General features: G+C 36.4%; 1 protein-coding gene across 1 annotated transcript in view; it reads right to left on the bottom strand.

Annotated features, from left to right (window-relative positions):
• The window catches only part of NFX1 (nuclear transcription factor, X-box binding 1), a gene marked incomplete at its 5' end in the record, with an annotated part of 38708 nt that overhangs the window by 3601 nt on the left and 13309 nt on the right, over positions 1 to 21798 (bottom strand). The window contains 17 exons of the mRNA XM_010188467.1: positions 3724 to 3869; positions 6162 to 6228; positions 7875 to 7973; positions 8318 to 8359; positions 9109 to 9210; positions 10965 to 11038; positions 11323 to 11553; positions 11889 to 11968; positions 12659 to 12778; positions 14333 to 14441; positions 14834 to 14916; positions 16028 to 16058; positions 17495 to 17592; positions 18631 to 18848; positions 18992 to 19091; positions 20149 to 20288; positions 21524 to 21595. Coding sequence (XP_010186769.1) covers positions 3724 to 3869; positions 6162 to 6228; positions 7875 to 7973; positions 8318 to 8359; positions 9109 to 9210; positions 10965 to 11038; positions 11323 to 11553; positions 11889 to 11968; positions 12659 to 12778; positions 14333 to 14441; positions 14834 to 14916; positions 16028 to 16058; positions 17495 to 17592; positions 18631 to 18848; positions 18992 to 19091; positions 20149 to 20288; positions 21524 to 21595 — 1812 coding nt within the window. The remainder of the gene's footprint in view (positions 1 to 3723; positions 3870 to 6161; positions 6229 to 7874; positions 7974 to 8317; positions 8360 to 9108; positions 9211 to 10964; positions 11039 to 11322; positions 11554 to 11888; positions 11969 to 12658; positions 12779 to 14332; positions 14442 to 14833; positions 14917 to 16027; positions 16059 to 17494; positions 17593 to 18630; positions 18849 to 18991; positions 19092 to 20148; positions 20289 to 21523; positions 21596 to 21798) is intronic.

The following is a 21798-nucleotide window of genomic DNA, read 5'->3' as shown; positions in this document are numbered from 1 at the left end:
TGAATTCAACTAAATTGGTGTACAGTAGAAAAAAAACACAGACTGACTAACTAATTGCCAGCAAGGAGAAAGAAAGGAGGCTCTCCCTTCCTGCTAACATAAATCATGGTTATCTATCATCAGTTGTAACAGAATTGTAGAGATGGAACCAAAAGGCTCTGCAAGTACTTTGGATATTTTGAAATGAAAGTTGCCATTCTTCATTCTATTAACTTATCTTCAAAGTAAGAAAAAAGACAACTGCCTGCCCCAGACAACCAAGATGAGATGATAAATTTTTAGCAGCATTTCAGGGAAAAGCAAGAGAACATCAGTAACTATAAGCTAACTATAAGGCACTGGTAGCGCTGACAGGATGGCCTGTTGTATAAAACTGAACTGTGGATATCAGGTCTCAAACTTATCTTCTCCTTAAAGACTGGAAGTTTAATTTTCATAACTCCAGGATGGATCAGCATTGATCTGTTTTGGTATAAAATACCAGAAATCCTTTGCCTGCTAATCTGTCCCAAACTCACTCCAGGTAGCCTTGCAATAGTGATTCATCAGTTTTCAGATAGAGAAGGTTTTTGTGAGAAGTGTCTCCAAAAGCTGATACAGTTTGGGTGGAATAATGAAGCAAGTGGCTCTCAATCTCCTGATTGTCCAGACTTCACATATCCTATGTTGTAAGCTCTCAAGAGGCAACACATACTATTCTCAGGGCAAGCAACGTCAAGATTGAAGGAAAAATAGTGAAAGAGAGACACAGCTCTTTTCTGGAGCAGGACTGCTGTTAAAAATAACTTTGCCTGGTGACCTCTGCATTATTTGCACTTAAATTGCCCAAAAAGCTTTAAAGGTTAGAGGTGTTGAGACACAGTCATTAGAAAAGACCTTTGTAATTGCAAAGGGAGTGGGGAGAAAGTTAGCTTTTTTTCTCAAGGCAGAGGAGAAAATTCCTACAGAGTAAAGGGTAGAATAAAAGTCCTTCAAGTAATAGAGTATCTTCAGGAAGTCATCAGAACCTCTGTCAAATTGGAAGTGAAGTTATTTCAGATACCAGAAAGACTCCAGAGACAGTTAACTTACTAAGTAAAATGAACTTGTACCTGGAGATCAAGTACTGAAATGTGTCCAAAAAACCTTAAAGAAATCAAAGAATAATTCTGTTTCCTCTGAGTATGTAATTTCCTTTCAACCCTGCCACTGGGATTTACAAGATTTTGCCTTCTGTGATGCAACTGCCATGAACTGGTCAGGGTGTTCCATGTCATTACAAGGGTTTTAATTTCTTTAGATCTTTGTTCCTGCTAGTCCTGTGTAGCCTGAACCCAGGTAACCACTCCTGAACTGTCTCCAGATTGACCTCACTGAAAGGAAACAAAATCTTGGGTGAAGGATAATAATAGAGAACATGACGATGAGACTGTGGCAGGATGTGCTTTTTTCCACGAGAACAATATGCAGGGACCCTGTCACCTTCCTGAAAAGTCGTCTTGTTCGTGAGGAGAGACTGACCCTATTATTTCTCCTAGAAGGAACAGGAAAAGGATGGGTCTTACATGGAAGACTTCTTAAAAACACTTCCAGGATGTCTGAAGCCCATACAAGCTGCTTAAACAGTGGTCACTACATAACAACAAGCAGACACCCCTTAACTAGCTCTGACATACAGAGTTATTCATAGAAGGAGGAAATACGTAAAAGACTTAAAAAACCACAGACAAGTACAGTGAAGTACGTGTGCCAGCTTGGAAGGGAAAGTCTTCCCCTTCTCACCATACCAGCCTGGACATTACTCCTGAAACTGGTTCAGAATGAATCTGGTATTGCAACACTGCAAAGATGACCAACAGGGAAGCATGGAGAAGGGCACTTGCAAGGATTTACTCAGGGTCTTATACTTCAAACACCACCAGAATTGTAATTCAGATCAACCTTGACAGTCAATACTGGGAATGCTCTCTATGTCATCAGACATTGACTGTGCATCAGAGATCCTAATATGACCAACTCTTATAAATGTGGTGTTATGATGATGGGGCAGGGGCTGAGGGTAAAGAAGATTTGTAGTGTTTGCTCCTAGAAACAGCCTGGTTAGAGGAAGCTTTCTTAGCACCAAGGTGACTTTCTCACTCCTCTGACCAACCTGCATGGTGATGTTGCCATTTCAATGACACAAAGGAGGAGTGTCAAGAAGAACAGTCTCTCTGCCTAGCATCACTTTCAGTTATCCCTCTTCAGAGGAGCCCATAATAGAAATCCACGGGGATTGTTGATAACAGGATGAAACGAAATGAGCCAAACCATTTGGACTTCCTGGTGACCAGCCCCTGGACTTGCAGATGTTGTGAAATACTAAAAAAAAAAAAATAATCCTGGAACTTGAGCTGTCACTTGTCTGAGACGTCAATGTTTTTCATGTCTTGAAAAAGGGACAAATAAAAAGACAATGAAAAAAGCTTTGGAAGAATCCATTGAAATAAGAAACATTGCTACGCTGCTGAAGAATATTCTTAGTAGATCACTTGGTGTCTGTAGGAGTGGCAGAGGTGAAATAGCAGCATGTGCATTCTGCATGGCACACTGTTCCCTGAACAAGACCAAGGAAGGAGCAGGTGCAATCTCTCCTAAAACCCCAGGGGAAGGCCTCTCATTCTCAAGCTGCAGGATACATCTCTTTTAAAGCACAGTCATCTGTCCTGCTCCTTTCTCTGAACCCTTATCCTCTTCACTAATTTCTCATCTCTCCTCTCCTATTTATCTTTTTCTTTAATAAGCTTTTTCAAATACGATCTCTTTTCTCACCTTCCTTTACTAGAAACAAAGAGCATCTTAACTTGTTTCATGGAAACAGAAAGAGGTATCAAATTGGTGTTCCATCTCTCTTGGAAGAAATCAGGATTGTAGCTAAGCTATTAAACCACAGCCAGGTTCAGGAGTAGCTCATGCATGCTAGTAACACAGAAGGTGACAGGTTTTTTGTAACTGTAAGTCAGTATCTACAATTAAAAAACTGTCAAAAAAATCACAATCTCACAGTGCTAAACATGCTGTTCACTGAGCAGCAGAATCAAGGAAGCCTAGATATCCGATTTGGAAAGCCTTCCCATACTGTCTCCAGTGCAATAACCTTGCTTGTCTCCCAACTATATTCCCTTCATTTCCTTCTCTAATACAAATGCCCTTCTGTGGGTCTTCTCTAAATACTTCTGGTTTTGCTTAGAAACCTCCTTAATTCACAGTAATTCCAGCTCCCTCTTTGTCCTTTAACTAAAAGGGAAGTATACTCTGTGGCAAGTTCAGGTAAGTGAAGAACCAGTGAGTTCCAATATCAGATTTTTTCAAAGAAGGTGCAAATTGACTATAAATACAACTTCTAAACCCAGTAATTTATTTTCATAATTTTTTGACATTTATTACCTTTGGTACCTATATTAAATTCAGCTGATAGCAAAGAGACAAGAAGTTACTGCTAAGATGAATGGAAAACAGCCTTGCAAAATCTTCTCTCAGCTTTTTTATTTCTAATTGGATTTTCATCTCTGAAGATGTACTTGACTAGTGGAAATATAAGCCTAAGAAGTTATCACTTAAAAAACTGCTTTAAAACAGTTTCTACTTAAAGTTACTGCATGTTACAAATCACATTGTAAATAAGCTCATTCGAGTAAATGACAAAAGCATCCAATTATTTAAAACCATAGTTAATAGATTTGAAAACAATAATGAATTACGTACTTCACTGCAGTGATAACAACATTGCGCTTTGGTTCGTTGTCATAGCTCACACTTTCAATGCCGTAAACCTGAGCTAATTCATGGATGATTCTGCGGTGATCTCTGTTCATTGGGGGGTAACAATGACTCTTCTTTGTATGCTTGCCCTGAATTCAAGAGAAAAGGTTAAAAAAAGGGAAAGAAAAGGGGAAAAGAAAAAAAGTGCTTCTACCTCTAAAATTTTGCTACTATTATAACATTAGTACCACAAATTGCTAACACCTCAGTATTGACAGAAAACTTACCTAAAAGTGTCCATTTACTTCCCCAAAATTAAATTCCATGGTACTGACAGGACCAGAGGCAATGGGCACAACCTGAAACTCAAGAGGTTCCCTCTTAACAGCAGGAAGCACTTTTTTGCTGAGAGGGTGACTGAGCACTGGCAGAGGTTGCCCAAGGAGGTTGTGGCCTCTCCATCCTTGAAGATACTCAAAAGCTGTCTAGATATGGTCTTGGGCAACTGGCTCTAGAAAGCCCTGCTTGAGCAGTGGGGTAGTACAAGATGACCTCCAGAGGTCCCTTCCAACTTCAACTGTTCTGTGATTTTGTGAAACAGCTACAGCCTCACGTAGCAGGGCACAAGGCAATCTACTGTTAACAAATGGGCTCACGTGCAGAAGCACAGGAAGTTTGTGCAACATGTGAATAACAGATCTAGAATGGGCATCTAAATAGAAAATTGGTAATCACAAATCTAAACATTTCAAGAAGGAATCTGACAGCCTTGGGAAAGTTAATATGTAACTACGGAGAGAATTTTTAGAGACAGAACACTGATGTTGTTATGGAGCTCCTCAGGAAACTGTTGGGTTTGCCTACTGAAAAGTTCATGAAAAAAGAATGATTTATCTGTATTTGCATTATAATATATGGATACTAAACTTTAAGCCTTGCATTACTTGTCTTTGGTGTTCAGAAATAAATCTGTTCCCCTTTGAAATATGATTTGACTTCTAGGGACTTTTTGTACCTTATGGAACAGCAATTCCCTACAGCCTGAGGGGGAGGATGGTGCAGAACTGATACCTGAGATACTTAATTGTCATGTGGGTCTAACTGGTTCATCCTGATAATTATAAAAGTAACCACCGGGCAATTCTTCCCTTAGGTCAGACAGAAAAAAGATGATCACATCTGATTTGTTTTCATGCAATAAAAATACTTCTTTCATGCTTCATACTTCTGCAGTGTAGGTCCTCTTTAACAGACACCATATGTCTGCTTTGTAGGATCGTTATTTAACAAAAGTGGTTACTGCTGAGAACTAAAGCACTGGAGATGCTCTTGAGCATCTGGTTCTCTTCTATCACATTTGATGTCACTAATTCATTGTATATTGCAAATTCAAGCTCTGTGGTTGGCCTTCTTTAATATATATTTAATATCTTGATTTGACATTAGTATAGGCATATATAACAGTATTCACAGTTATAAATATACAAAGTATATAAAAGTATATGTAAACTAAGATATCCACAGGCAACACAAGATTGGGCAAATTATTTTTAGGTGGTAACAACTGTCCTTGGCATCTATTACCAACTGTCTGAGCTTGGAGGGGCCAGAACATAATTGACAGAGACAGCCCCCTTTTAGACTTTCATTCCCAATGTGGAAAACAACAGGCAAGAACATTAGACAGGTAGACAAGCACAAAGATTGTTCAAGAAACATTATACACAAAAAAAGAAGGAATAAATTTAACTGTCCTCAGAGAGTAGAGGGAATGAAACTAATGCTTTCTACAGAAGGTAACTTTTTTGAGCTAAGGGCAACTGAGCATAGTATGATTTACACTGTACTTTGAATCACATAGCAGCTCAGCCATAGTGCAGCAGCAAGCCATGAGTATGCTAACCTGACAGGCCTGAAGGTAGAATTCTGCTTTCCCTGAAAACCCTATGATTGTGTCTGTGGTATCAATCTCCCTAGGTACACTGGAGTCTGCCAAACAGCTGTGGTTGAACCTAAGCCTCCTTACAGAAGGAGGAGAAGGAGGAGGAGGACTATCTCCTACAGGAAGTATCTACAAATTGTGAGCAAGTTCCACGATAAGCATCAGAACAACCTAGACTTCTCTCCTCAAAGTCTGAACCTTTAAATATCATCTTTGACGATTAATACTTTGTTAACGGAGATCTAAAAAGTAATGATAAGCTATTGATGCATTAAAACCTAGCACTGGGTGAATCTAAACAAAGCCTCACTGTCACCAAAGTGGTCCTGAACTACTATGTCTCCTAAAAATTTTGTTCTATTTATAATTAAAATTTGCACTCTATTAGAGCCCAAACAGATCTAGTGTCAAGTCAGTAAAGTTCTGTTTAATTTGAGGGGAGTTTGATATTACTAAACAGTTTCTTACAGTAAGTCATACAGAATACCTGAATACTGACCTTATTTACAGCTTCCACAAGCATTCTCATTTCCTTCTCAATGTCACTGACAAATTTTAAATCCTTCCTGCAAGAACGGCATTCTAGGTAAATGAGGCAAGAGAATGTACAAAAAGATACAGTATCTTCATCTCTTGTAATACTATTTTCAACAAGAACAAAATTAAAGAACTCGACTGACTGAAGCAGAAGCAGGAGTGAGAATACACTTTCATTTATATGTTACACTATTTATATTTATATTTAAAAATGTTAGTATATCATTGCTATTATAAAGATAATGAATTATTTTCCCTTCAGCCTTTAGAATGCAGCATAAAATTCTATGATATAATTCTACATTTTCAAATGGGTAATGCAGATTTTAAAGTTGCCGTTTCAGTTTTTTAATTTACTTGTCATTAAGGCAATTAATTAGAATACATGATTAGACACAAAAATGGGGACTGAGTAAACAGAGTGGAGCTCTTTTCCAAGACAGAGGAAAAGTGCACTGACTTGGTCTTCAACCTGTCTAGCACAACAAATTAATAAGAACAAAAGAAGCAGCATAAGGCTACTTGGAAGAAAACAAAATGTTCTTGATATGAGACATTAAGGATTATTTTAAAAAATCTTTTTACCTTGCTTAATCAGACTAGGTCAAGTCTTTCACATAAGGGTGAGCTTTGTGCTGCATTCCTAAATAAGCAGGTAAACTAACTCCAAAGATAAGGTTGCTATTTGTTAGAGCACCATCCCCATGGGGAAAAAAGGCTACCTGAAGATTTCATATCTCAAAGCTCTTTAGTAGTAAATAACATTTTTTCTTCAAAAATAGGCACCATTCCATACCTTCACTTTTAAATTCTGTGTAGCTATTTATGTACAATCTTCACTTGTCTCAACACATGAGCAAATTAAAGTAGAAAAAATCTTCACAATATGAAATTTATGTATCATTAGGATACTGAAGCAAGAACAAAACAGATACAGCTGTTCAGAATACTTAGAGCTGTTAAAAACTAACATCATGCCTACAAACACAGATACAATAGTAAAAACTTCTTAGATTACACTTATCATTTAAACATCTATTTCAAAAAGTGTCTGATCCCTCCCTGCCATTCCAGATCGCACAGTATTTTAGTGTGATGCTTTTGATATCACCTTGACTTTCTATTGCCTTATTTTCAGACGTTTCAGTTTAGCAGCCCTCTTGGCAGTCAGCACTGGCACAGGCTTAGATAGCTCTGCCTTAATCAAGTTTCATTAATTCATTTCTTTGTTTTTAAAACAAAGGCAGTAAGGCAGAGAAAAGAGACCAGTGGAAGGAAATAATGTAACTTTTGTCTTTGTCTTGAAAAGTTTACAATGAACACTGAGATGCTGCATGAAACAACCGAGTTGTGCAAGAAAGCAGTAGAGATGGGAGAAGTACAAGTACTGATTTGTACTGAGAAGAATGGTGGAAAATTATGTCCCCATTCTAAATCTGGTCTTGTTACAGAACAAAGCAACCAGTCAGAAGCTTTTTTTACTTTTCAGGTTCTCACTCTGGAGGTTTTGAGAAGTGCACATCATCACCTTTGCCTCAATTATCACATACTGCCAACACTGGAGAGAAGAGTAAACATGGGCATTTTTACAAGAGTAAATAGAACTATTCTGCAATTTTCCATCTTCCTCTCAATGCTGTTTACCTACAACACCTGTCATCATTAGAACACATACCTAGCATCTTCTTTTAAAAGGTCACTGTACTTTGGTCCAGAAGAACGGATGTTGAAAGGATCAGAATTATCATCTATTTCAAGAGCCTCAGCAAGACGCCTGAATGTGAGGGTAGGAAGGTAAGTGAAAACATATCAAAACACATCCAAACAAAAATAAACGTAAATCCTCCCAGCCTCCCAAACATGCTGTCAATTGAAGAGAAAAGATATGGGTTACTAATACAGACGAACAGCTCACAAATGTAGTCTGTGCATTTGAAACGACTCATTTAGGACTTTTCACTAGAATACTATTGTGAGATCAATATAGATCCGTATAACACAGGAATCATCTCCAGATTAATCAGTTCTTTAGGTCATACAGGAAAGTATTTCATTCCTTATAACATTAACTTTTTGAATGTGGACTTCTGAAAAACAGCAAGCAAGTTCATTGCCCACCTGTTCCTCTGAAGAGCTAAGCATTCTTCATCACATTGCAACCTGAATTATGGAAGAAAAATACAATTAGAATCACTGCTGTTACTCATACTTCTCAAACCGTAGCTTTGTTGGTGTCATTATCACAACCTAAAGTAAGAAGAGTATGTGAAAACAAATTGTGTTAGATCAGATAATACAGCTAAAACCAAACAATCAAAGACCTTTGAGCACACAAGCCCTTCTTCAGGTCTTGAACAGAAACAGCAATTACCATAGCCATGCAGAAGCTGAAAAAAAGGCCAGCATCTGCATTAGATTTTATTACACTGGTAAATGAGATCATTTGCAAAAAAATCCTGAGTTGATATCAGCATTGAGGGGATGCTAGGAAGGATGGGAGATTAGCAAAGGAAGAAATGCCAAGGTAACTTCTATGCATCAGAAAAAAATTAGCCAGGGAAAACAGGAAAGTTAGCTATGCATACGGAGGATTATGATGCACCATAAAAATCAGTATTTCAACTGAGCCCATAACTTCTAGTGTCAGTAGAGCTATGAATTCCAGTTTATTGTCTCATCTTTGAAAGTTACTGCATACTTTTATTTTAAGGGATTAAAATGTCAGAAGGGTCAAGAATTCTTCAGAATTTCACAGTGGCAGTTATAAACTTCTGCCCCTCAGACTGCGTAAGTGAATTGATTCTGTTGATAACAGTTCCTCAATTTCAAACAATTATATTGTTGCATACATAATTATAACAGCAATCCATCCAGTGACAGAGACTCATTCTACCTGAAAGCAACCTTACCTGGCCTGCTTCATTTCTTTTTTCGTAATAAGCCTACTGATTTCCACTGAATCGCCAAGCTGTAGGTCTGTCAACTTAGTGGCTATAGATATAGCAGCTATTCTGAAAAAGAAGGGCATTAGATTTCATTCGAGGCAACATATAAACCTTGAAAAGAGTGTATAAAGCTGCAGATTTAAACCTCCAGGTGGAAGAATTGAAACAGATTGACTGTTTCCTCATCAGATTACAGAATGGGACTCCAGTTCCACGTCACCTGGTTTTAGAAGTCTAGTTTAGCTATGTAAATTAAGAGGTTACTCTCTCATCTTCCTCAAGCAACGAGGAGCAAGGCTAACAAATGGATGTACTTCTTCAGAGAATCTGTCAGAGCAATAATTCTAAGCAAGTATAAACTAGGCCTTGCAAATACTCTTTCTTCTCACCTGCTTAATATCCAAACTACAGCTAACTATATAGCTTTAACTGCCTTTTTAACTTGTGCGTTTCTTCCTTAGCTGCGTGCAACTAAAGCATGTAAAGTGAATTTATAAAGTACATGGAAATTTGCTAAGAAAATATAGATGCTACAAGCCATAACAAAAGAACAAAATGCCTACTGAGACTGTTACAATGTAATTCATAAAGATACTTCATAATTCTCTTCAGTAACAACCCTTCCCAGCCTGATTTTCTTGCTAAAAATGTCTATAACTAAAATGTACAGCAAATTTTTAGTGAAATATCCCACACCATTCCCAAACAAATTCCTGAAAATGAAACATTCTATCCTCTGGCCCACCTTCTCTGTTAAATTCAGATAAAACGATATGTTTGTTTCTATGTTTTGCATCACATTCAGAGAACTAATTATCTATCGGGAAGGAGGATAATCATATAATATAAAATAAAACAAAACAAAAAAATCAGTGAGAGGCACCATCAGCTTCAAATTTATCAAGTGGTGACAAAGTCTAGGTAATGGGCCAGTAGATGACATAATGCTGTAATTTGTAACATGTACAGATACAGCAGCACACTCTCCTTCCTGTTCCTTTAGGAGTTCTTTCACTGACAAAGCTCAAAGCAGTTTCATCACTCCCGTAACGTTTGAGAAAACTTGGATACTCCATTAACTTGCTGACCTTTCCACAGTAGTACTACAAGAGCTATTCTGTTGTGTTTAGGTTTTGTTGGGTTTTTTGTTGGTTTTGAACTAATACAGCAAAATATGATGAAAATGTTCCTTTTGATTTTCCATTTTGAAATTGATGTCAAATAAATAATTAACAAAATCACGCACTTTCTTTTTCCAAAACAAGTTTGAACTGTCAGCTGTCAAGTTACATAATGATTTTGTGGTTTTAAATGTAGTTACATGTCAAGACATATATGTCCATCTATTAAAAAAAACCAAACCAATTACTTTTTGGCCAACCCAACAGCTATTTCAGAATTGACTTTAAAGAACTCTTTTGCTTCCACCATCTGTATTGACTAAGTTCCATCACACATTAAGGACAACTTAGACAGCAATTCACACATAGACTGCTGTGTGTAATTACCAACATTCAGCAGCCTGGATCTGGACATGCCCAATTAGTGTGTATCTAATTGCTCTATGCAGGTAGAACCAAGTTCCACAGATGGGAGATTCAAGCTTCGACGCAGCACCCACAATTACAGACTAATAACAGTGAAAAGAGGAATGTGTACAGCTAGCTGGTGTGAAAGCTCAGGGAAATAAAAAAAGTATGTGAAAATACAAAAAAGTGTGAAAAAGCTTTTGAATTAAGCCTATTTAGTCAGGCCTGAAATACAATCAAACTGCAAAGAAGTTAGTTCAGTAAGGAATTAAGAATTATTACAGTACAAACCTCTGATACGTATTAGATGCTTCTGAGCAAATCATACTTTCCTTTCTTCTTCCACACTCACACTGAAGTTCAACCTGTTGTATCACACAAGAGAGCAGCTTTTTTAAACTTTTGTCTGTTTATGGCCATGGAGGGGTGTAAGGGAGGTAAATTTATTCCTTTAAAAAAAGTCTCATTTTAGTGGAATAATGGGTAATGAAAAATGGTATATTTTTAATATCAATATTATAAGTTTACAGCAAAAATGTCATGCTATCAATACACAAACATATCATGTTTTTGTCACAGCTGTTATTGGCTGATAATTAATCCACAGAATTAGTCTGAATTTGCAGTGAATTTTCTTTAGGTATCTAACCTTTGCACTGCAGGACGTTGTCGGGCAAGGTGAAGCAGGATGACACGGAGCCATACAGGGATGATTACAATATAGCCTTGGAATAGTACATGGCTGTTTACACTCTTCATCTATAAGACATTCTCCTTTATGACAAATTCTTTTACATTTGTGCATTCCGCATTTTAACATTTGATTGCAGCGAAGACCACAGGAAATGTCAGTGAGATGACAAGGAATATTACTTCGCAGCTGAAAGAGAAGAGGAAAAAGGTGACAGCTAAAACTGAAAAATTATAAATGCAAATGTTAAAGTACTTTTACTGTTCACACCTTCATTTGGCACTGTCTACACAAGAACCATAATAATAAAATATTTTAAGACAAAGACTGAGTTTTTCTTTATATCATAGTCTAATATAGCACTTGGTCTGAATGCTTATGGCATAAAAGATAAACTTTTCTAGCTTAAACACATGAAACTCAAACTCCAGTAACACATTCCATTCCAAAGAGGTAATAAAAATCTCAGCCTACAGTCCTATAACATTATTTATTATCCAAAAACATTAAGTGGCCAGACTTACTTCATGCTTGCCCATACACCATTTCTGAGTGAGATAGGTACAGGGTGGACATTTCTCCTCACTATGACATGAATGGTACACTGCAGTCACAAAAACACAAAAGCCAGCACGATTTTATTATTACACTTCAGTCAAATTCATTAAAGGAGACAGTAAAGACTGCTAAACATGAGTCTGCATTTCTGACCTACACAATTTATGGGAACAATGATATTTCATGCAAGGATAGTTTGTTTGTTAAAGCACTCTTTAAAAATTATGATGGCAGGTTTTTAGGTGAATATTCTTCCATATTTTCTAAATTAAATAGCAGAAAAATTTGTACCTTCTGAGCAGGGTTATACTACCAGAGAATTTGTCAGAAAGCCTGTCTGACCTGTGCAATAGCTTTTGAGATCAGCCAATGTAGTTTCAAGTAACATAGAAACTAACTATTCATGAGATTATCCTACTATTTCAATAGAGCATTTAATATTTGGAATACAGCATTTAATGCGTTGTGACTATTAACAATGATAAGAAAAAAATCCAATGCTTTCACCAGTCAGAAGTACTACTGCTTATGGCAAGTTTTTAGTTGGTTGACTTCTAAGTGGAGACTTTTGGAAATATTCACAACTAGAAAAAAGCACCTAATAAAAATGCAAACATATTTCAAATATTTTCTCGAACAGCATATGTACACTCTTCTACATTTTTATTTAAAAAAAAACCCACAAACCAAACCAACAACAAAAAAACTCCAAGCAGAACTGTTTGGCCTGACTTACCAGGATGATCACAGTCATGTGGCCTGGTGCATGTTTTTTTACACTCTGGTGGCTGAGTGCCACAAGGGACAGGGGGGTAAATCACAGATTCACCACAATAGCAAGTTAACTCATCAAAACCTGAAAAAGCAAGTAACGAGTCAAATATATCTCAGTGGCTACAGGTATTTGCACTTCTGCACTATGAGAAATTTTTAAATAACGTCCAAGTGTTTTACTCCAGCTTTGGTATTTTGATATTAGGCACCACTCTAGTGAATGTACCAGCTTTTGTGGCTCCTACAAGAAAACTGGACTATGATTGCTTCATTAGGAATCATGCTTGCTTTTAGAGAGTGGTTCTTTGACAGTGACATTTTGAACTAGAGAAAAAGAAATGCTCTTATCAAGTTGAAAGTCACTGCTGCTCTATCCTTAACTTAAAATTGAAGTGATTTCTTGAATTTCCTTGAAGAAAGCACATCATCCAAAACAATACATGTGAAATACATCCTCAGAAATACTGCAGCAATGTGGAGAAGTTTAATGATCTTGAAGATCAAGCACATGAAATCCAGTAAAGACAAACAACCTCTCAGAAATATCTGTGCACTCTGACTCAACTAGACTGGAAGTTACTAACAGGACCTCTGAGACATCCACATTACTATTTTGCTTCATCAAGAGAAAGGTTTGGACACAAACAGTTTTTTTTAGAGAGGTACAGTCAGCATGCATGTCATATTAATAGGTTATTAAGACAGACTACAATGCTATTTCAACCACAATGAGCTGTAGAGGCTCTAGTACCTTCTCCTTTCCTGGATGTTTCCATGAAAAGTTGGTCTTAAAAATGGAGTTCTTTGACTGTGTCCTCATGCATATAGGAGAGGCACATGTACTACTGCAATTAAGACACTTCCAGCTGTAAACAGTATCCTTACAAATTACAACACCTGTCTCTCTCTTCTTTTCACCTATGTCATGAGATCTGGTACACACTTTCAACTTTAAAAAGGTGCATTTAAAGAATAGTTCATAATTTCTGTGATAAGCTACATCTATGTAAAGAAAAGGGGAACCTATATTAAAGTATGAGACAGAAAAAAAATTAAACTGCTGTCCCATATGAAGATGTTCCAGATCAACTAAAGGTTCTGCTAGCAGAAAGAAACACAGAAGCATTCTTTCATCTGCTTCAGTATTATCTAGCTATTATAATGCTGCAAAATAATCAACATACGGCCTCCTACATCAAGATACAGGACTGACAACTCTTATTTCTTCAGATAGTCCCATTCAGAGAAAAGTCACTAGTGAACCAAGTTGTAAACAGCTACACAAATCTTGCTACATACTTCAGTATCTTTAATACTTGCTACATTGTTAAACAAGAGCTCCCTTAACTTAGCAATTAACTTTCTACTTTGTTGTTGCTTTTTTTTTTTACGTGACTGCTGGATCAACATGAATAACTGAATATTTCCCTGTAACTCAGTTTTAACTATTACAATCCAACACCTAATAAACTCACCTAAAATCAAATAACTTTCTCTTTCATGACAAATCATACAATAAAAATTAACTACATATTCTTCAGGATCTGATCAATTTTGATCACCTTCTCTGTCCAACTCTGACCAGTTAAGTGAATTAATTTCTATAAGAAATAATGTACTCTTGCATTTAACTCACTTGTTTGCCAGCATGTTTGACAACTGCCCCGATGACAGGGTTCTTCACACCTATGAAGCCCACAGTTAAGTTTACGACCACAAACCAAAGAACACTTATGTTCTGTATCCTAGGGAAGGCAAAAAAGAAAAGTAGGATTAAAAGAAAAGTAGAATTATAAACTACATTGCTTCATGTTTCTCTGTGAGGTCATAGCTTATGCTTCTCAGACTAAGTAATATCCTTCCTTTCCCCATTCTCCCTGGAATCACAGCATTGACAAAAAGCATCTTCACACTGATTTAATTGCCTTTAGGCTGGAATGTGGTTTTACATTTATAATGATAGCCATAAAATAAATGCTGCAAAATAAACGCATACACACAAACTTTGAGCGTGACCAATATTGCAAACAGAGACTGAAGATGCACAAAATGGAAAGACACAAAAGCAAAAAGAGCCTTTTAATATCACAGCCAACCATAGCCAATGACAAATCTGTAAGACCACATGTAAACTTACCACACAACAAACTTCATTACACTTGTGTCGTCCACATGATCTTTTCTTGTTGCATCGCTTGTCACACATGAATGTAATAGCAGCTATTCAAAACAAAACAAATCACAAAACTTTGTAACTTAATTCTTTGCTTAAGCTGAGAACCAAAAGCTGTGATCACAATATTATGCTAAGGCTGTTGCAGAGCACAGTCTAGAAGAGACTAATACAGAGTAAGTCAGCAAGCAAAACTTTCAAATTACTTGCTTTTCCACATTAATTCCCCATGCGAACACTTGGCTTCCTTTAAACAAACCCTTGTTCATAAGGATTTTGGAAAGCAGAATACATGAAACTAATTTATTTCACATTAGTCTTTATACTGTAAGCTCTGCACAACATAACACAGAAAACAGGATATTCCTGATACACTAGAGAACCACAAACATCCAATTTAAGACTCAGATTGGTAAAGCAGTAAATGTCAGCTAAACACAACTACTGCTGATATGCTCATGAAACTAGTGCCAACGAACAGCCTTATCACCATCCACAAGGAACGAAAGCAATCACTTCTGGATTATGAAGAGCAAAGTCTTCATATAAAAAAGCTCAAATCAGGGAATATACATATTAACTACTTTACATATCTTGTAATTAAGTACCTTAGTATGACAGAGGTCCACCAAGTAAACATTTAACTGAGGTGAATTTTGAGATCCAGAATACCAAGTACCACAAAATATGAACTCTGCCAAGCTCACATGCAAAGTTCAGAAGCATACACCTTTAAACCAGAAGCAAAGCTTGTATTTCCCCAGGAACTTGAACAAGACGGGAGTAAAAGCATTACTTTGCATCTGAGCTGTACAAGCTGACCCAAAGATTTGCAGGATGCTATTGAATATGGCAGGTGACTTAATAAACTGTTCAAATTGAAATGGACAGCTAGTCAGGAATCTTTGAGATCAAATGCTGATGAAGCCTTTCCTTATGTAAAAGATGGATAGAAATCAAAGAGGTTTATTTCAAACCTCCTCCCAAGAGTTTAAGTATCAAAATCTCAAGAAATTACCAACTTGGCACAGAAGTAAGGATAAAAGAAGCAGTACTGATCAGATGTTTGCCAGCTTCATCATTCAAACCCAAAATTAAAGTGAGCTGTCTATGGCTTTTTAAACAATTTCATATTATATATTTAACAGAGTACTGTACCTTTATTTCTGAGGAGAGCACATGGGACTTCCTAGAAAACAAACAGAGCCATTGGGTTAAAACAGATGAAACAACCAAAATATATTTATCTAGAAAACACCTAGTCACATGATACAGAATGAAACAGCACTCTCAGTTTTCACATATATAACACTTATGTATACAAAAATGGAAAAAAAAAGCTGAGAAAAAAAATCCTCAAGTCTTAAAAGACAATACTTCTTCCTTAGAGATTCAATACCAACTAAAAAAATTGTAGTTTTGTATTCCCCACTTAATTCAGCAGGTAATGCTGTGAAGTGACAGAAACAAGTTTGTCCTAATAAATCAGAAACTTGCACAAAAAAACCCATAATAGCTCTCCCAGAGAATATTGACAGAGTGCATAAATTTGTGCCTTGACCAACCATCCCAAGCATGGAAGTCTGACTTGATTAGAGAAAAGAGAGAGAAGTCAAATCTCATTACCAAAGAAGTTTTACCTATATTAAAGACCTCACCATGAAAATAAAAGGCGATAGATGAAAAGAACATTGTTAGTCGACTACATATAAACCTTCAGTCATCACAACTTTACATTCTGAGTTATCATTTCAGAGCATCACATTTTTCATTACTAATTTAAATTATCACTGCAGTTCACTCATACTTTTTCAAGAAGCAGTCTTCTGGTGTCTGAGAAGCTGGATAAACTAATACGAAATCTTCACTACTTTGTTTCAGAAACAAAAGACAACCTGAAGCCTTCTGCCCCAAAACTACCTTCAGCAAGCTTGCAGGAGAAAATGGTACCATCCTCAGACAGTCTCGATCATTTCTATGTACATACAGACTTATATACTCAGAAGCCATCTCTACTTATAGATAATATGTAACAGGTCAGAAAAGTAATCATGGCTCCTGTGACAGTAGCCAAAGACTCCAAAGCTACGACTGCAGAAAGTCGCATAGTTTAAAAATAGACTAATTATTATAACAACTTCTGAGAATCTGCTGGGTCACTATATAAATGTACAAAGAATGGGGACCAAAAAGAGCTTCATATTCTCTCTCTCAAAAAAAAAGCTATGACAAATCTACAAGCTATTGCTACAAACTTTTAGTTAACTTTTTAAGTTTGGCTACCTTTCTTCTCTCAGATTACATTACTCTTAGTAAAACTGCCATTCTTTGTGCTAAATAGATACTACAGAATATAGGAATTTGCAGCCAGCTTAAGCAGAATTCTGCATAAACTCTGCAAAATTACTTCCAAAAATTGCCTTCACAGTAAGTAGCCCATGTTAGCACTTCACATTAGAATCTAGTTAGCATCTATAAGTTAGTATATGAAGGTTCTTGCAACTATGGAGCACCTCTCATACTTCTTAGCTGACTTTTCCTCAACTACTTCACCTCCTTTTTCTCCATAGCTTTAAGAAAAAACCAACCATTACCTGCTTCCATGGTCAATCTTTATGCACTCACCTTTTTTTTGAAGCCACACCTACAATAAATATTTGATGTGTGAGAACATGGTCTACAGTCTCCTTCATGGCAAAGGCTTTCACATGTATGAATGCACTCTAGAAAAATGAAAATACAAAGATTAACAACTAATTAAAAAATTAAATCCATGACCTGGAACTTTATATTTATTAGAAGCATCAGTGGTCAAAGATAGTAAGCTTATATGCAGCTGGGCTTCCAAACAAAGTAATTATTTTGAGTTAATTTTGCATAAAACTTAGCCATTATTTTCAACTTCTTAATCCTGAATCCAGACTAGTTTCAGGTCTACAATTAACATTGGAAATGCATGTATGTTAATGTAAAAAGTACTTAATATATGAAAATAGCTTCAATGGTTTTTTGTGATACTATCTTACCCAACTTAGAGGAATTTTAATTAATTTTTTTTCCTTTTCAGCCCAAAAGAATTATTTCCTATGGATACCTTCATATTTAATTTACCAGAATAACTAAAACACAACCAAAAGCTAAGATACTCATGTTCTTTCTACCTGATGTTCTTGGGCTGACGGAATGGATCAGCTATTAATAAGAAGCCCTCATCTTGACAACATTGGTCTCTCTCTCTTCTATAAAGTCTAACAAAACACAATTAAATATGTAGTCTGTAAAACTAGAGCTTCACACAATCCCACAGTTAAATACACTTGAGTTACCTAATGCACTCATTGAAGTGTCAAATTGCTTCTGCACGTAACTTTCTCCGGCTTTCCCTGTTACTTTTTACTTCATGACCCTCTTACAGCAGCAGGAAACAAGTATGTTCAGATGCCTCCAGTAAAAAGTGATTTCTCTCTATCACTCTCCACATGAAAGTCAAAGATCTAGGCAGGCTTTTAAAAGACACCAGCACATACTACTTTCTGCAAATTCCTACAGCTCTATTTCTCTACCAATATAGGAAAGATACATGTAAACAAAATTTAAAAGGCTACCTAGTGTTAGTGCTTTCTAGACAAATATTTCCTGATTTTAAGGTATCATTATCAACAAACAGCCAGACCGCAGGCTCTGCAGTGGCTTTTAAACTTGGTTAATACTCAAAATCAATGAGATAATTTGAATACTCTGATGCAGAAAATTCTAATTACCATAGCTACCACAAGAAAGAGGTTTGCCACATGTTTTTCCACATGACGGGATAGGGTCTGTGCATATTCTACGTTCAACGCATCCTAGTTCCAGTAACTTGCTGAGAGGAGTCTGACCACAGGGACAGCGATACACTACTTGTGGAAGTCGTGGACAGAGCTGGCAAGGCTGAGGATGGCATACTTGCGTGCAGTTGTGCCTCCCACAGTTTAATTTTCTGGAAAAAAAACAAAACCAAAGAAACAAAACCCAAAATAAAACAAAACAAAAAAAAAGGGAATTATCGAAGAGCATCATGATCACAGAGTGTGAATAAAATGACCTTTTTCTTTTCAAAAGCCTAAATTATAGCAACCTTACTTGCCACATATATTCTGACATGAGAAATTCCCAAATCCATCAGAGAATTCTTCCTTTGTCCCACACAGTACTTCTTTAAAGTTGCTTCCACAGTAGCACACTGAAAGAAAGCAATATACCACAGAAAACAACACAAGAGAATATCAGTGATGAAACACCTCCAGCAGTACAGCAAATATGAAAAGGTAAAACGTGAAAAATTGTTACAGTCAGTTTTTAGAAGGATAATGAAGTTTCTCTTTTTTAGTTGTATTCCAGCAATAAAGTTTTCTCGGTCCTACAGAAGCTGGAATTCTTGTTTTATTTGTTTTAATAGGGAGATAAAAACTAAAGAGGAAATACTATTTGGACAAAAAGCTTACTTATTAAAGCTGTATACATAACAAGTTAATTATTACCTTAAGAGTGGAGAAAATTAATTGCAATTTTCTATATAAACTGTTCAAAGATGCATTTGTATACTGGCACACATAGTTGGGCAATTTTAATTTCCATTCAAGACCAAGTTTAGAAAGTTTTAACAGAAACCACAAGTAGCTTGTTGAAATGTGCTTTCCTGTATCTCTTTCTATTCTTCTTCCATGTACTATTTAATCAAGTCTCAGAATCACAGTAAAAGATTAATTAGGATCACAGGACAATTCAAGTCAGAAGGGCCCTCAGGGGAACAGTTAGTCCAAGTCCTTACTTAAAGCAGAATCAGCAATGAGATCAGATCACATTACTCAGCGTTTTACTCAGTTGGGTCTTGAAAACCTCCAAGTTACCAAGAAAAGAGTTTTTCCTTGTAGCTAGTTACAACTTTTCAACTTGGGCTCATCCTCCTGCCATGCACACCATGTCTCTGTCTTCTTGATTACCTCCTATCAGTTACTAAAAGGCCACTACTCAGCCTTCTCAAGCTAAGAAAGCCCAGTACCACCAGCTTGTCCTAAAAGGGCACATGTGCCAACAGCCTGATCATCTTGGCAAGTTTCTTTCTAGTCACATTTATATTCATATTTATATATATAGTGATGCTGACACATTTTCAATTTTCTAAATATTCTAGCAAGAGATTTTGGCTTCAAGTAGAAATAAAGCACTTGCTTGGGTTTTTTTCACCCTCTTTTTTTCATAGTATAGAGTTGATCTACGTGAAGCATTCTAATACTTACCTTGCTGTACTGTTAATTGGCAAGGCGAACATTTTCCTGCATGGCACACTTGAGTACAGCTGTGCTTACCACAGTTTAAAGTATTTCCACATACGTTAGAACAATGAATTTTTGTTGATTGGCCACAGCGAACTGAATGACTGTAGAGAAATGACACCATAGTCTGTCAGCTACCTTAGTATCTATAGAGAACTTATTAAAAAGGAAAATACATTTTCAGTAAAATGCCAAAGCCTTTAAGTTTTTAGGATATAACCACTCTATTTCCCCCCCTGCTTCCTCTCCTGCCCCCTTAAAGTAGGACACTTATCAGAGTAACGAGTCCACAGAATTTTTTCTCAATGAAATGGAAACAAAAAAGTGATACTCTAATTTGAACCTAATGTATGGTTATACATCATGCCAGAAGAGCAGACATCTTTCTAAAGACTTAAACAATCCTAAGTCCACTGAGCACAAGGAAGACAGAGATGTGGGCCTTAATAGTGAGTCAGTAGCATACAAAAGGAGTTGTGGTTTTTAATTAAAATGTTAAAAAAATGGGATGGAACAATAAGTTCTCCTCTTTTTCCATTCTGGCTGCCCCGATACAATGGGTTGTAAAATGTACATTTGAAATAGTAACCTTAAAACATCTTAAAGTCAGAGATGCCATACCATAGATCAGACGCTAATACAGTACATATGAAGAAATGTTATTTAGAAGCAAGTATTAAATACAGCGTTAAAAACATCAGCTAACTGGTGAACGCAATGGCACCTGGGGAAAAATAATAAATTGAAGTTGGTTGCATCTATTAAACTTCTAAATGTGATGAGCAGCTAGAATTAAAAAAGGATGATCTCCCTATGTAAAATATAATTCAATTATCTACAACCAATCCATTTTTCTCCTGAAGACAAAGTTCTTTCAACTATAAATACTGCCACAGAAATAATTGTACCTTCTTTTGAAAAATTAAAATTACTTAATATTACTTTCAAACTTCCAGAAGTAATTGTAGAAGTCTGAAAATCTTTTTTCTAGAGCAAGAATGCTAACTCTGAAATTGTTTTTAGTTTGTTTTCATTCTGGAAAGTAAGCATAGGTAAACATTTTATAATACAGAGTCAGTTTTAGGTAGCTACAACAGGGACTCTGAAGACTCAGAACAAGTGAATATGAGAGATCACAGATAGCACAGGCAGTACAGTCTTGCTGTTGGCAATGACATCACACGCATGAAACAAGCAAGGAAAAGATAACCTTCAAGCCCAGAACAATCTTTGCTCTGTAAACTTTTGATAAACTACAGGAAAGAAAAAATCCATTATATAAACTTTTACTAAACTATTATTACATAAACTTCTGTTTGTATAATAGAAGCATTCTCACCTTGTTTGTCCACATTCACAGGTTTTTGTCACAAAGGCTGGGCATGAAGGGCAAGGTCCTGGATGGCACAGGCTTAAAAGTCAACATGAAATTGTAAAGTTAACTTTAGCTTTACTACACATCCAGAGACACAATCCACCACCACCCAATCCACAGCACATTACCAGAACATTGTACAAGTCACCTACATGCTTGCAGGGTACAAAAACATTATTAACACAAGAAAAAAATATCGTACTATTACAATTGCGTCGGTCTCAAATGTCATTGATATT

The sequence above is a fragment of the Mesitornis unicolor genome, unplaced genomic scaffold, assembly GCF_000695765.1.
Source record: "Mesitornis unicolor isolate BGI_N332 unplaced genomic scaffold, ASM69576v1 scaffold11360, whole genome shotgun sequence".
Lineage (NCBI taxonomy): Eukaryota > Metazoa > Chordata > Aves > Mesitornithiformes > Mesitornithidae > Mesitornis > Mesitornis unicolor.
This window is presented reverse-complemented; position numbering and strand designations above follow the sequence as displayed.